Consider the following 15319-nt stretch of genomic DNA (forward strand, 5'->3'; position numbering starts at 1 on the left):
AAGTTTGAATGATAGCAGAAGTGGAGACATACCAGTTAAGAGATAGCAACAGGAAAGTGAAGCAAATAGGATCCAAGGGTCTAGCCTTGGCTTTCAGCCAGCTAGACAATAAAACAAACAAGGACTCGGAAGATTGTGATGGAGAATATGTGTGAATAAGAGCAAGAACTTTTTTGTGTGTGTTTCTTTCTGAGTGTTCGTGTAAGTGTGAGTCTATGTTGAAAATCAAAACAAGCAGGTTTTTATAGCATGCAATAGGATAGGTCACATAAGGTAATCTACAATCACACATACATAAGGTATGAAAAATCAATTAGCAATCAATCAAGAATCAATTAAGAAGGCAGAATCAAATAAGTGTCACTTAATTTAAGGAAAAATCTCTCACAGAATCAATCCTTAATTAAGAGCAAGGTTAATAAGGTAAGAAATAGTTTCCGAAATCACTTAGGAATCAGGACACACAATCAAGCCAATAATAAGGTAGGAACAAGTAAAACTTAATTAAGAAAATACGGGTATTAAATTCAAACCCTAATTTAGGTAAGTAAATCAATTAACGACTTAATTGCCAGAGTTAAAGGTAACGGGCAAAAGACAACGTGATACATAGTACGAGAATCAGAACCCTAGAATATGTCAAAGGCATAGAGATGAAACTCAAAAGAATCGGTGGAAATAGTAAAGAAGAAAACTATAGTTAAAAGCATTTAAACGTCTAAGCATTTTTATAGAAAGCTCGTTAGAAATAGAAACCCTAGGGTTTTAGAACACATACATGAGAATCAGTTGAACAAGTAAAGAAAATTAAGGTTAAACACTAAAAATATTGGTACTTTTCAAAAACTTAAAGAGGTGAAACCCTAGTTTCAGAGAAGACAAAAGAAATCAGTTAATAATAGAATTTTAAGGGAAGTAAAAAAATAAACTTAAAAAATTATCTTAGATCTACAAGGATATGAACGGATTTGAGCAGCAAGAAACTAGAGTTTTAAGAGAATGACAGAGATGAAAGAAAATCTGGTTTGGAACCAGAGATTCGAGCCATAAATACAAGATAATAGTACTCACAAACGGAGATGACCGTAAGTAGATTAATAAATGGTTTTGAACAAATCTGGGTTGGATCGTTTCGATATTCTTTCATAAAACAACAAAATCGAACAACCAGAAGAGGTAAGAGGCCGACAGGGGCCTGAAATCACAGAGGAATCCCATGGAACAGGTAAGAATCGAAGGGATTTGGGGAATTTTTGGGGTGGCGGTGCTAGGGTTAGGGAGAGTTTTAGAGAGAACGGAGAAGAAGAGGGATTCAAGGGCGGCAAGGTTGGAGAAAATGACTAGGGTTTGGGGGGTTAGGGGTAATTAAAAAAGGCAATAACATCCTAGACCGTTGATCTCTGAGATCAACGGCTAGGATTTGATCTGGGGTTGGGCGAGTTTAAAGAAACGGGTTATGGGTTAGTTTAATTGGGTTGGGGTGGAAAATTAGGCTAGGATCTTAAATTAAAAAGAGGTTATATGTTAAATACCCAATTAATTTAATAAAATAATTTATAAATGATAAAAATGTGATTTGTGCATGAAAATGATTTAAAATAATTAATTAACATGATAAAAATATAAAAAGTCATTTTCTGTATAGATAATGTAGTTATGGATATGTATAGGCTATTATTGCAAAATATGCAATTATACTCTTAAAAATGCAAATGCGATTGTAAAAATACAATTAAAATATTTAAACACTTATATGAGCATAAATGATGAATTTAGATGATTAAATTATCGTAAAGTAATATGATGAATAATTATTGAATATTTATATAATTAAAAATACAGAAATAAATTGATTTAAGGTATTTAACATTTACAGAAAAAATTGTAACAATATCTGTGCATGTTTGTAAATGCATGTACAATATTTTTGAAAGTATGTATGCATATTAAAAAATATATGGGGGAAAAATTGGGTATCAACGAAGCTTTGATTGCAGGGCTCGAATTGACCCAGGGACTTGACTCTGAGGTCATCGAAATCAAATATGACTCGCAATTGGTGGTAAATCAGGTCTACGGGATCTTTGACACCAAAGAAGAACGCATGCAGCAATGCGTGATAAAAGTGCAGGCTCTGTTGGCACGATTTCGGGAGTGGTCAATTACTCATATCCCAAGGTAGGATAACACAGAAGCAGATGCATTGGCGAACTTAGGATCATCGACGAAAATAAAGTGATCGGAGTCCAGGACGGTAATACAACTGATGAACTCAGTCCTGGATGTGGATGGTTATTATGAGGTAAATTCGACTATTTTGGTCTAAGACTGGATAAATGAAATCATCAATTATCTCGAGCACGGGAAAGTGCCCAAAGATTCCAAAGAATCTTGGGCGTTGCATACCAAAGCAATGCGATATAGCTTCAAAAAAGGACAATTATATAGAAAATCTTTCCAAGGCCCGTTGGCCTGATGCTTAGGGGCATCCGAAGCTAACTATGTCATAAGAGAGGTCCACGAAAGGATATGCGGCGACCATTCAGGCGCATATTCCTTGGTGCTGAAGTTGGTGCGGGCAGGATATTACTGGCCCAACATGGAACGGGATGCCAAAGATTTCTTACAAAAATGTGATAAGTGCCAACTCTACGCACCACTAGTGCATCAATCATTAGAAACTTTATATTCAGTTTCGTCTCCATGGTCGTTCATGAAATGGGGGATGGACATCGTCGGACCGCTGCCACCGGCTCCCAGAAAGGTAAGATTTCTTTTAATTTTGATTGACTATTTTTCTAAATAGGTGGAAGTAAGTCCTTATTAGAAGATCGGGGAACGCGAAGTGGTCAATTTGTTGTGGAAAAATATACAGGTTCGGAATACCAAAAGAGATTTCATGCGATTGTCCCGAAAATAGGTTGGAAGCGGTAAATGCAATTGTCCCGAAGAATTACCCGGAGTTCTATGGGCCTACCAAACAACAGCCAAGTCGAGCATAGGAGAAACACTTTTTTTTTCTTGTGTACGATACAGAAGATCTAATACCGATGGAAGTAGGTGAACCCACCTTGAGATATTTCCAGGCAGATGAAGAATCAAACAACGAAGCAATGTTAATCAACTTGGAGCTGATCGAGGAACGCAGGGACTTGGCGCATGTAAGAATGGCAGCGCAAAAGTAGAGAATTAAGCGGTATTATAATCGAAGAGCCAACCTTCGTTATTTCAAAGTAGGAGATTTGGTTCTGAGGAAATTAATTCAAAATACTCGGGAGCTCAACGCGGGAAAAATAGGTCCAACGTGGGAAGGTCCCTACCGGATTTCAGCTATCACTGGGAAAGGTTTATACGAGTTGGAGAACCACCATAAAGATAAATTAACCAGCAATTGGAACATGGCACACCTCAAAAGATATTATTGCTGATGAACACTATCCAATCAGAAAGTATGTGCTGCACTCTTTTTCCCTTCAATCAGTTTTTGTCCCAATTTGATTTTTCTGGCATGGTTTTTAACGAGGCAGCAGTAGAAAGCATACTAAGAAGATATTAGTAATAAGACCTTTAATAGCATGGCAAACAAGCAAGTTTTCACTCGGGAACGGTTAGATAATCTTTAGCTCTGTAGTAAATTTCTACTGGGAAGTTATGTTTTCTATTGCGCAAAGGCTACCCAGCCGTTCATGAGCACAATCCACTATAGGATTGTTAGATAGTCTTTTCCTCAATAGCATAGATTCCTGAGGGGAAGTAAGGCATGCTACCGAGTGAAAGATTATCTAGCAACTCATAGGTGAAAGATTTGAAGGTACAAGACTTTCAGTGTTTTAATTCGCATTCGAACAGTGGGGGGATGATATGAGGCTACGGTAAAAATGACTACCATGTCGACCAGGAACGAAAAATTGGAAACATAATTTCACATCGGGACCGGGGACTGTGCGATCAGTCCCGTAGAAATAAGTTGTACAAGATAGACACAAGTAATGACAATTTATTTTTAGCATAGCAAATTCTTGTGTACTTTTGAAAATAGAAGGAATTAAATGAAATGAACTTTTGTTTTTATCTTGTTTCTTGTCTGAACGATGAACTAACTTTGTCATTTGAGAGTTAAACAAGTACTTCAAATTCTAGTGCCGTAATGAACAGGAGTGTCCTTTTCAAGAGCATCGTAAAAATAAGAGGGCCCTCTCTTATGAAAACTCTCACATTAAAGGGTTGGTTAGGGAAGAATTTATGTCGGGGATCAAAATGCCTTCGGAGAAAAATGCACCCTATGACGTACATGAAAGGATGCAAAAATTGAACTTGCGCAAATACTTATAGAAACCCTCACATAAAGGGTTAATGCCCGGAACCAAAGTGCTTCAAGGAAAATGAATCCGAGGATACACATAATAAAATGCGAATAGAAAAATGTGCGTAGAATCCTTAAGCAAGTGCAAAGGATAAAGACTTGCATGTATATTCAAACGAAAGTGAGACTCAAACAGTACTTGAGCAAAAGATATGTCTTTATTTACAAAATTAACACAGGTACAAGAATTGGAAAGAGAAAAGAAAAGCTAAACTGCAGTATCTCCAAAACCAGGAGGAAGAGAAGTGTTTGTGCCCCCGGGAGAAGTAGAGGGATCCACCGATGGCTCAACATTTTCCCCAGTTTGGTCTTCATCATCATCGCCCTCCGATTCCTTTTTAGTTCCCCAAAACTCGGAATAGAAACTAGAAGGGCCAAGAGCATTAGACTACACTGGAAGTCCATTTTTTGTAGCCAGCTCAAGCTCTCGGGCCTTAGCAATTTCGGCATCAAAGTCAATGATACCTGTTTTGGCCTCTTCCAATATTTTTCTCCTCATTCTATACATGGCATAAGTTTTTTCAACAACGGGGGAAGTCGTTCGATGCTTAAGTTCTTCTTTGAATTGAGTTACCTCGGCAAGGCTTTCGCGGGCGCACCTAATAGATCTAAGGCTAACATCAAGGTCGCGAATAGTTAAACTAAAAAGCCTATTATGTTCGATAATTTTCCTGTACTTCTCTTCCAAATGGGCATGTTTCGCTCTGACAGCAACAAGCTCTTAGATTTTGGAGTTCAAGGTTGCCTCTAAGTCAGTCACTTTTCCAGCAGTGGCAGCCTCGCGCTCGGTTGCAACAAAACAACGTCATGGACTTCAGCCCATTTGGCCTTGGCTTCATCAAATCTAAACCTCAGCGGGATAATTTCTTGGATAAGGGTTACCACCTCTTGCTCGCTTTGCTGCAAACGAGCTTCCAATGCAACGGCCTCAGTGGCCCTGGCTTCTAGTTTTGAGAGGCGAGCGACACTTTGCTCCCACTTTGCCAAAAGCTGATCCCGAGCAGAAGTAAGTTGGCCTACAAAACAAGAAAGGTAAAACTCAGAATACACAAAAGTAGAAGAAATAACAAAGGAAGAAAGGAACGTACAACTGCGACATTATGCATGGCGTTGTTCAACAAGCACTCCCCCGAGATCGCTTGAATATTTTCCCAATATTTCTCTGAAGCTAAAGGATTCGGATAATTAGCAAACTCCAATGGCTGGGATAGCAGGTTGCATCCGGTAGAGATTGAAAGAATAGCATTCCTCCTCCTATGGGGATCTTAAGAAGGGGCATCATAATTTTGCCCCAAATTCCCATGAACTGGGAACGGGGGAAGAGGAATATCTCCTTCATAATCAGATGTGGCCGGTAGAAATGATGTAGTAGTTGCTAGTGGAAGAGTAGATGAAGATGAAAGTGATGTGGCAGTTGCTGGTACTCGTGAAGACGGGGATGAAGCTGATGGAGTTGAAGGGTGTGAAACAGCTACATCGAGTGCCGCAATGGTTGTTGAATGCTCGCCAACCAAAGATGGTAGGGACCCGATACTCAGCCCCACAGTACCGGGAATAGCAATGAGGGCTCGATAGCAGGAGTTGGTGTTTTCCACTAAATCAAACTCCCCCCAAAGCGCTGAGGTGTTGTCCTTGGACAGTGTAACTAACTTAACACATTGAGCATTCTGTTGAGTTGATGATGAACACTGCCTTCTGTGTAGAGAATCCCCATCATCACTAGTTTCTCCATCATCATCAATCATCACGGTGTCTATGACCGGCCCGGGAGGAAGGATAGTGATCACAACTTCCGGAGATGACCCAGGGGCAATAACATTCGCCCTCTTATTCTTTTCCCCAGCTGCAGAAGAACACCTTCTTTTTGGTTGCTTGTTCTCCGGCCGGGGACCCTGTGATAAAATATCTGTGCCCGAAGCAGGACCGGAGACAGCTATTCGAGTAAGCGCTTCCTGATGCAGTCTCACCGCATTAGCAGGATCAGCCAAGATGTCCTCCTCGAGGACAACAACAGAGCCTGCAGGTAGACCTAATTTCGTGAACAAGTCAGAAGGTTGCCTACTGAAAGCCCATGAACAAGGGTTAGCAGTAGGGAATTTTTCTTCAAAGTGTTTTATGGTATTAAAACTTCTAGGGATGAAAGAACCCACCATTGGAGGAGCAGAGTCTTCGGCTTTTTTCTTGTTCTTTGAAGAACTAGCACGCTTTGAAGAAGAAGCCATTGAATGGAAGAAGAGAAAAGTTTTTGAAAAGAGTTAGAGAGAAGATGGAAAACAAAGGTGTAAATTAGAAGCTAGGAAAATTATGAAGTGCAATGGAAAAAGGATGATGCGTATAAGTATAATTTTGGCGACTAAATTTATGGCCATGATTACCTCTATAATCGGCAAAAGTTATGCTGAATCGTGGGATGACGCGTGTTCGGGGAATTAAATGCAAAGAGACGTGCGTCCAATTAATTGTCAGAAGTCTTTAGAGGGAGTTATAGTAATTCCCGCCAAAAGAGTATTTCTACCAACTTTTCGGTAACACAAAGTTATGCCACGAAAAAATAAGGGGACTATCTGTATATGTAAAATTTGATATGACAGATGGTCATCTAAAGGAAGGGCATGTGGAACCCGAGGCGGGGATGGCCAAAGACCGAACACAGCTATTCCACTTGTCACCGGAAGGGACAATGTTCATAAAGATGTGTTAAATGCTCTGCGCCCAGTAGCATTTAATAAAGAATATTATGCGGCATTAAGAGCGACAGCCCGCTACAGGGAATTTGGCATTTATGTCCACCGTTATGTCTTCATCAATGACTCTCATAATTGACATTAAAGGAGGGCATGATCCTAGGACCTCCTTTCCTGGACATAACTATAAATAGTGAGCTCAGTTATCATTGTAGAGGAGACGAATTTTCTAGCAAACTTACACTACATTCTATACAAAGCTTAATACAATTTTACTTTTTTGCTTTTTGATTTCATCGTTGCTGTGCCCGGAAACCTTATTTCTGAAACTGTCATCTCTGTTGTTTCATCTACATTTTATTAAGACTAAGTATTGCATAATTATGTACTTATTTTTTTATTTTCATGATCAAATTAGTTCACTTGTTTAGAAACCACGTATAAATCAACTGTACCATTTTACGAGCAAACAAATAGTGCCTTAACTATGTTCTTGAGCAATTTTGGTTTTTCAAGCTAAATAGAAGTGGGTACTTTTTATCTGCGTCAAATATTTAACAAACTATGGTTAATTGCTGAAAAAAATTCAAAAATAGCCTGATTTACAATTGCTAATTAAAAAGTAGCCACAATTTCAAAAGTAATCGAAATTTAGCCACTTTTTTGCATGTAAAAATAGAATCTGAACAAAAACACCCTTAAAAGTCCGAAAACATTCCAATATTATATACTAGAATTCAAATTTTTTAAATATGAGATTTCAACATAATATGCTGGAGTTCCAACATAATATGCTAGAAGTTTATGCATAGAAGCTCCATAATCCTCCATATTATCCTAGAACTTTCCGTATTTCAACTAGGCAATTTTTATCCAGATTTTATCTTCCCGTAAAATAGTAACTATTTTTCAATTACTAGTCAGAAACTAGCTAGCCCTTGTTATTTGTACTTAATTGCAAGCGGTGGTGCTTGCTTGTGGGCCGATTGAAACTTTTCATGATTTGTTCTTCTTTGTTTTGTTTTTTTCTCTATATTTTTAATTATTTTTTGCAATAAATTTACTACTTTTATGCTTTATACTAGTTATTAACATGTTAGTTCTACATTTACACGTTGATTATATTTTAAAATCGCGTTACCTTTGAAGAAACCTAAAGCCAAATTTAAGGAAAAATACCAGTTATGTCCATTTAGAAATAACTTATTATAAAAATTGACAATTTATAAAATATTACTAATAGTAGCCAAGTATTACCATTATTAGCTAATTAGCTATTTGTAGCAAAAAAAAGGGTCAAAGTTTTGCTTTCTTTTGAGTGGGTGTTATTAGAATATATTGGGTACATCTTAAGAAGCTTGAATCTCAATTTTGAAATGATTTGGAGGAGTTTTGAGGCAGTTTGAATTGAAAATTCGAAGTAGAAGATGAACATGAAAAAAATAACAGGTGTATCACACTGTGCATCACATATGTATCATATTTGTATCAAATGTGTATTACATATATATCCATTTATACCTGCGTATGAGATACATGCGTGATACATGTGTCGCGGAAGAATTTTTTGAACTCGATTTTAACTATGAATTTTGATACCAAATCAGTCCAAATCACCTCCAATCTTTCTCAGATTTTGTATATTGACTTATTTATATGTTTTAAATGAATCCCAACCATACCCGTTGAAAAAACTCTTTTTTTTTTCTTAGATTTTTGGAATCTTATATATATATATATATTTTATCACCTTATTTGTTACCTCATCCATAAAGTTTTCTTTTTGTCTTGCATCTAATGTTGCAAATCACGCTTAAAAATATGGAAGGAGATTTTTGTATGTGATTCTTGGAGAGAAAGAATTTTATTTTTTTGGGTTTCGAATTTTATATGTGTTTGGATAGTTTTGGTAATTTTATGATTAATGGCTAAAGGTTGGTGAGTTAAAACTTTTTTGGGACATTTCTTTAAGATTCCCTAAATTTAAAGATAGCTTTATTCGAAGGTAACCTAAAGTTAATTTTATTGTTTCCTCTCCTTTTGTCTTTGTGATTTTTTTTTTTTTTTTTTTTTTTGCCTTTTTCCACTTCATACACAAATTCTAAAAGTCATTGATTTTTCAAACTATATCTTTTGAGTTGACTCCCTATAACTTTTCCGTTTGCAAATTTTGTGAGATTTCAGTTCAACCGTAATCAAATTTGGGAGAACTAAAATTAGATGCTATAATTAGGGATTCAATTAGAGAGTAGTTGTCATTAAGGATATTGTAGACAATATCGGTGGCAGAAAGTTTAGTTAAAGAGGAAATATGCGACTGAAGATGGAAGTGAAATGTATGGTATTGTGGAGAAAATTTTTAATAATATTTTTTCGTCTGAGGTGAGTTTAGAAGGTGCACTTTTAACTTGTCCTGACTAACCTAAAACGTTGATTTTTCTGTTTATGCGGGAGAAAAAGGGGGAAACACAAATTAAAGAACAAGAGTTAAAGTAGGAGGAATGCCTTTTTATCTTCCATTGGAAATTAAAAGTTAGTAAGAGATTTACTAATTTATGTAAATACAAAGGAATTCCTCACCACAAAAAGACTACAAACTAAACAACCCAATGAGAACAACAGTCAGAATACAAGTATATATATAAAGCATCCCTTCAAGTTGGTAGGATAACAAAAAAGGTGCTTTCTAATTTCAATTTGCACCTGCAGAAAGAAATATCGAAAGCCCAACCAAAAAAGAATAAAATAAGAAAAACAAAAGAAGGGAGAAAATGGCAAAATCAGCAGTAATCTTCTTTGTCAGTGTTATTTGCTTGTTCTCCATTCTAGGGCTTACTCAAGCCTATGAAAAACCTCAATTCATTGTTGAAGGAATTGTCTATTGTGATCCTTGTCGTTCGGCATTCAAAACTAATCTTAGTCAGCCCTTAGCAGGTATTTGAATTTTTTTATCCGTTTTGTCACATATTCTTTTTCCAATTACTCAAATTCAACAAATTGAAATCCATCTGCTAGGTGTGGATGTCATCATATCCATTTCTAAGAATAAATAAAGAACATTGATCACTGATCATTACGATAATGATGAATAAGAATTTCTTGTGACATTTTCTGCTACAATTGTGGGGAACGGGTATTGAGGATGACAAATTCAGGAGCTAAAGTCTATTATACATGTACACCTATTTCTCCCATTATTAGTTATTTTATCAAATTTAATTTGTTTTTAAATGTTTCACATTCTAGAAATCAAAATATTATTTAAGTTATTGATTTTTTTAAACCATAACTAGTGAGAATTAATTAAGTGAGACGATGTTTAAGAAAGATGAAAGATAATAATTGAGACAAATATTCTAATGATTAAGGCTATTAAATGCCTTTTTAAAAGGTATATAAAAATTTTAAAGGACTGTAAATTCAATTGAACAAAATTAATCTACAAAGCTAGTCTCGTCTCTGGTTTAAGATCAAGATAATTTCAACCTATGTTCTCCCCCTCCTCAGAGGCGATTTGTACCATTGAGAGGTTACTAGTCCCGTAAACTTTGGCCGAAATTTTTTATATATATATAAATATACACGTATACGTTAAAAAATGATGATATAAATAACTCGGCATCCTGAACGAAGCCTTTAAGGGGAACTAATAATAAAAGTAAAGTTGCCCCATCGCTTAAAAATCCCCTCGCCCCTCCCCACCAAGAGTAAAGTGGCAAATAAATACCAATAATACTAACATATTAGCATGCATCCAAATATGCAGGTGCTGGTGTGCGGTTGCAATGCCGACATCCTGAAACTGAAGAAGTCACCATCACAATCGCTAGCCAAACCAACTCCACTGGATATTATCACTTGCTGGTAGAAGGAGACCACGAGAATGAAATCTGCGAAACTTATTTGACAAAGAGTCCAAAGGAAGATTGCAGTGAGATTCCAGATGAAGTTCATACTAAAGAATCATCAAGGGTTACTCTCACTAACAACAATGGCATGGCTGGAAATTTACGTGAAGCTAATGCTCTCTTTTTCTTGGCCAAAAAATCCTCATCAGAGTGTGCACAAGAATTCAAGGATATGCAATATATCCCCGAACTTAAAGATGTGAACCAGGCTTGAAGATTTATTTATTCTGGGACTAGTAGAATTAAGTATAACAAGACAAGTCCTACATTTTGATATGTTCTTATTTACATCTAATAAATTACTTTAGGACATGCTCATTTTAAAGTTGTTTTCTGTTTATAATTTGGATCTTGATTTTGAGGCTTGAGGGGTTCTTTTTTTCGTTCAGATCTTTGTAGCAGGGATTTACATTTACTATATTATTTCTAGGCTCTAATGTACGTACACATACAGTGGCGGAGCCAGAAATTTTACTAATGAGTAATGTCAAAATATAGAAACTGATCAACGTCCGTTAGGAGACATCCAATTAAAAAAAGTTGGCAAAATCAACTAATTAATTTGCTGAGAAGATTAACATGGCTTTGATGGTTAATACAAATAGTTTTATTCTCGATCAAATTTTTTATATTTAAATGCCACAACCTTTTAACATCATTAATTTTCGGACGGAAAGGGCATATGTCCAGCACATACACATTTATCAGCCTATGTGATACTCCATAAGCATAAACAAACAATTATCGATAAGCTCCATTACTTACCAAATAAATCATATTACTTGTTCTCAATCACTCATCTTTTGTGCTGCTCCCTTTACTTGTGTTCTGTTCGCTCATATATATACCTACAAGTTTTTATGTTGAAAGTATTACATAATTTTACTAAATACATGTGCAATTAATTATAGGCGTATATATGGAGCGGGTTGGTTCAATATTTATTAAAACCAAACTAACTATATCGGTTTGGATTGGCACGGTTTTGTCGGTTTTTTCGGATTTTTTTGTTATATGAATATTATTTCGATCTTAGTTTGTTAAAGTTGTAGATAAAGTTTTGGTAAGTGAATATATGTTCAGTAAAAACTTAAAAACTAACAAACATATATGTTCTATTAAAATATTCTTATGAGAGAATCTTTATAGTAACACATGAAACTTATTTTCTTAGTCGTTTAATTATAATTTTTTGTTGATGTATGCTTTCAAGGTTAACCGAATATAATAATTAAATATAAAAATTAATATGAAACCTAAATAATAATATGTTTAATTTTAAAAGTATGGGAATACTATTTTAACGAAAAAAGATATAAGAATTAAATAGATCTTGAAATATGAATATAAAAGAACAAAGAGATTGACGCATTTCAATAACACTTAATAAGAAAGTGATGATACGATCCATTATTTAAAGTAGTAAAAATAGACGCACCTCATAGTTTTATTAAATATTATATTCCATGAGAGGAACCCAAATATTTCTAGACATTTTTCAAGAAAATTCTATATAAAATCTTAAAAGTATACATAAAAATTATACATTTATATGTCGGTTTGATTCAGATTATACCAAATCAAATAAATCAAACTTTCGGATTTTTTAATTAATTTGATTTGACTTATCGGTTTGGTGCGATTTTCCGATTTGGTTTGAACACCACTAATTATATCAAATTTAGGAGAGAACTTTAGCACAAAAAAAAATGAGAGAGAATTAATATGAATCCTGAATGTGTTGTACAAGTATTCGAAACATTAGAGAAATTTAAAAATTAACGAGGACTTCATGATATAATTAACGTCACAGTCCAAGAATCTTCCTTTATTTAGGAAAAACAAAAGTCTGAGGATCTATATATGTTAGCTTATAAAATAAATCCAAAGATAGAGTACGATTTATTTACTGGATTCTGTATATTTTTTGTCAGGCCTAATTAATGATATAAAAGCAAATATTGCAGAACATGTCAAACGCGAACTGAATTTTTTTTTCTCTGGTTACCAATAGAACGTTGAACTATGTTACTTCTTTTAAAAGTTAAACTATTATTTTACAGAGATATTTCTTTATTTTTTAAGAACTTTTCTTAACTTGCGAACCTGATATACGCATACATTTTTTTTTATCTAAAAAGTATCTTACATATAGGTTTAATTCGTTTTTGACAGCTTAAGCACTAGAAAATATTTTTTAGATATATAGGTGATAGTGAGATTTGAATTTAGTACCATCACCTGTACTAATAACAGATTGAATTGATGATCGTCTTATGTCAAAGTTTATGCTGTTTAGAGTAATGATACAATTATTTATACTTAATTTAGTTTGTGAGGGCCACTTATGTTAGCAAACTGTATTTGTAAAATAATTTTGGAAATATAAATGAACATAAACAGAAATGAACATAAACAGGAGTGAACAACGAAATAACAGAAAACCAATTCGAGCCCACTGAATTCACAGTGTTTCCTTAAGGAATTTAATCCCCTCCTAGTACTCAAGGTTATGGATTATTTCCTCTCGAGATAGAACGAATTATACACTGGTGTTGTGGTACTTCAAACCCCAGTGTTTCACCGAACACAAAGTTCGGTAGCAAATCACACTTACTGTTGCTTTGTTTGATGCTAAAAGTATGGAGAAGAAAGAGAAGAAGCTCAGAAAATCATATAGAAATTCTGAGCAAAATAGCCTTGTATTTATAGCCAAAGTTGGGCTGAAATCTGAAGAGGTACAACTCTTCAGAATGGTTGTTTATGCAAAACGGCCACAACATAAATGATAAATGACATAACATAAATGGCTATTTACTCAACAATAAAGAGGGTAGTTAATTTTCTGTTACCAAAACAGAAAAACGGATTGGATTTAATATTAATATTCTGTTATTAAGACAAATATTTAATAACATTTTTGTTAATATTTTAATATTAACAAGTAAATTTGGTCCAAAAAATTAATCAATCAATTGACCAAATTCAAATCCAAATTCGAATCCGAAGCCGAAGCCGAGCGAGCGACGATGACGACGTCGCGAGGTTTGCCTTCTTCTCAACTCTTTAAGAGCTAGAAGAAGAGCAATTGTTTATATACCCATAAAAAACCTATTCCTCTTCCAATATGGGACAATGTCCCTTTGTCAAGGGGAGAAACTTAAAATTTCACTCAAAAATTTCATTTCCCTCCATTTCTCATTCACCCTCTTTTAAGTATTTAATATATTAAATACATAAAAATCCAACAATCCCCCACATGAATGGGGAATGGTTATATCACGGGAGTATGCATGAAAAACTGTGTGATTCGCAAGCAAGGATTAATTGCATCTGGATAAGTAGGTTTCCCTTTGAACTTTCCGTAGTGAACTTATGTCGGATATACTCGATCAATCGGTAGATTTGATATCTTTGAACCGTCGAACTTTGGTGTATACCTAGACAACCACAAGTCACACAACCAACCCTTAACCGACTTTGGTTCTCATTGTTGTGTTCGTTTCACCCATGAACACCGCCTGGTTTCATAAGTGCGTAGAGAACTGGCCTTACAAAGTTCTCCTTGAAGCGGCTAACACTTCACACTTACATAGGTGATTCCTAAATGTATCATCCCGTAGATACACTATTTGATATACCCGTATCAAATTTAGAAATCATTAAAAAAGCCTTAATGTTTTATCCTTGATACTGGACATTGTCTCATTTCGAGAATGGACCAAAAGTTTAGTTGACAATGTTGAACCGTCCATTAATGACTTTGTTTGATCTCCTTGAACCTAGATCTTGGGATCTCCATTCTTCTAGGTAGAGTTAATGTTGTATTGAGGTCCGGGGCAAACGGCCCTAAACGGGCCTGGGCTTGAGGCGGGCCGGGATGAGGCGGTTCCGGGCTTCATGGTCCCAATGTGTGGAACCGGCCCATGGTGGTCCTAAGCCCACATGGTCCTGGGCTAAATGGATCGGGCCCACGAGCCTAACAGGCTTTTTTCGTTCCGGGCTATTTTTTTTAATTTTTTTTATCTAAGGCACTTTCTTGTAAACTATATATGTATATACTAGTATAAATTATTTATATATAGCTATATAAATATATATAGTATATATAGTATGTATAGTATGTATATATAAGGGTGTATTATGTGTATATATAATTATATATTGCCATATGTAATATATATTGCCTTATATATATGTATGTATGTATGTATGTATATATATATAGTTTATACATACACATATATATAAGGCACTATATATATCTCTCTAATACATAAATGTACTATTTTAATCGATAATAATTGCTCTATAACTGATATAGCTATGATTGATAGTGGTGTAGATGTAAGTTGCATTCAAGA

At 35.1% G+C, this 15319-nt stretch overlaps 1 protein-coding gene across 1 annotated transcript; it reads left to right on the plus strand.

Moving 5' to 3' along the window:
- The first annotated feature begins 9718 nt into the window (after window positions 1-9718).
- On the plus strand, window positions 9719-11343 carry LOC104212062 (olee1-like protein). Its single transcript, XM_009761244.2, has 2 exons — window positions 9719-9981; window positions 10814-11343. Exons 1-2 carry the CDS (start codon window positions 9819-9821, stop codon window positions 11167-11169), a joined length of 519 nt encoding a protein of 172 aa, XP_009759546.1. The 5' UTR covers window positions 9719-9818; the 3' UTR covers window positions 11170-11343.
- Window positions 11344-15319: the final 3976 nt, after the last annotated feature.

The sequence above is a fragment of the Nicotiana sylvestris genome, chromosome 2 (assembly GCF_000393655.2).
Source record: "Nicotiana sylvestris chromosome 2, ASM39365v2, whole genome shotgun sequence".
In the NCBI taxonomy this organism is placed as follows: domain Eukaryota; kingdom Viridiplantae; phylum Streptophyta; class Magnoliopsida; order Solanales; family Solanaceae; genus Nicotiana; species Nicotiana sylvestris.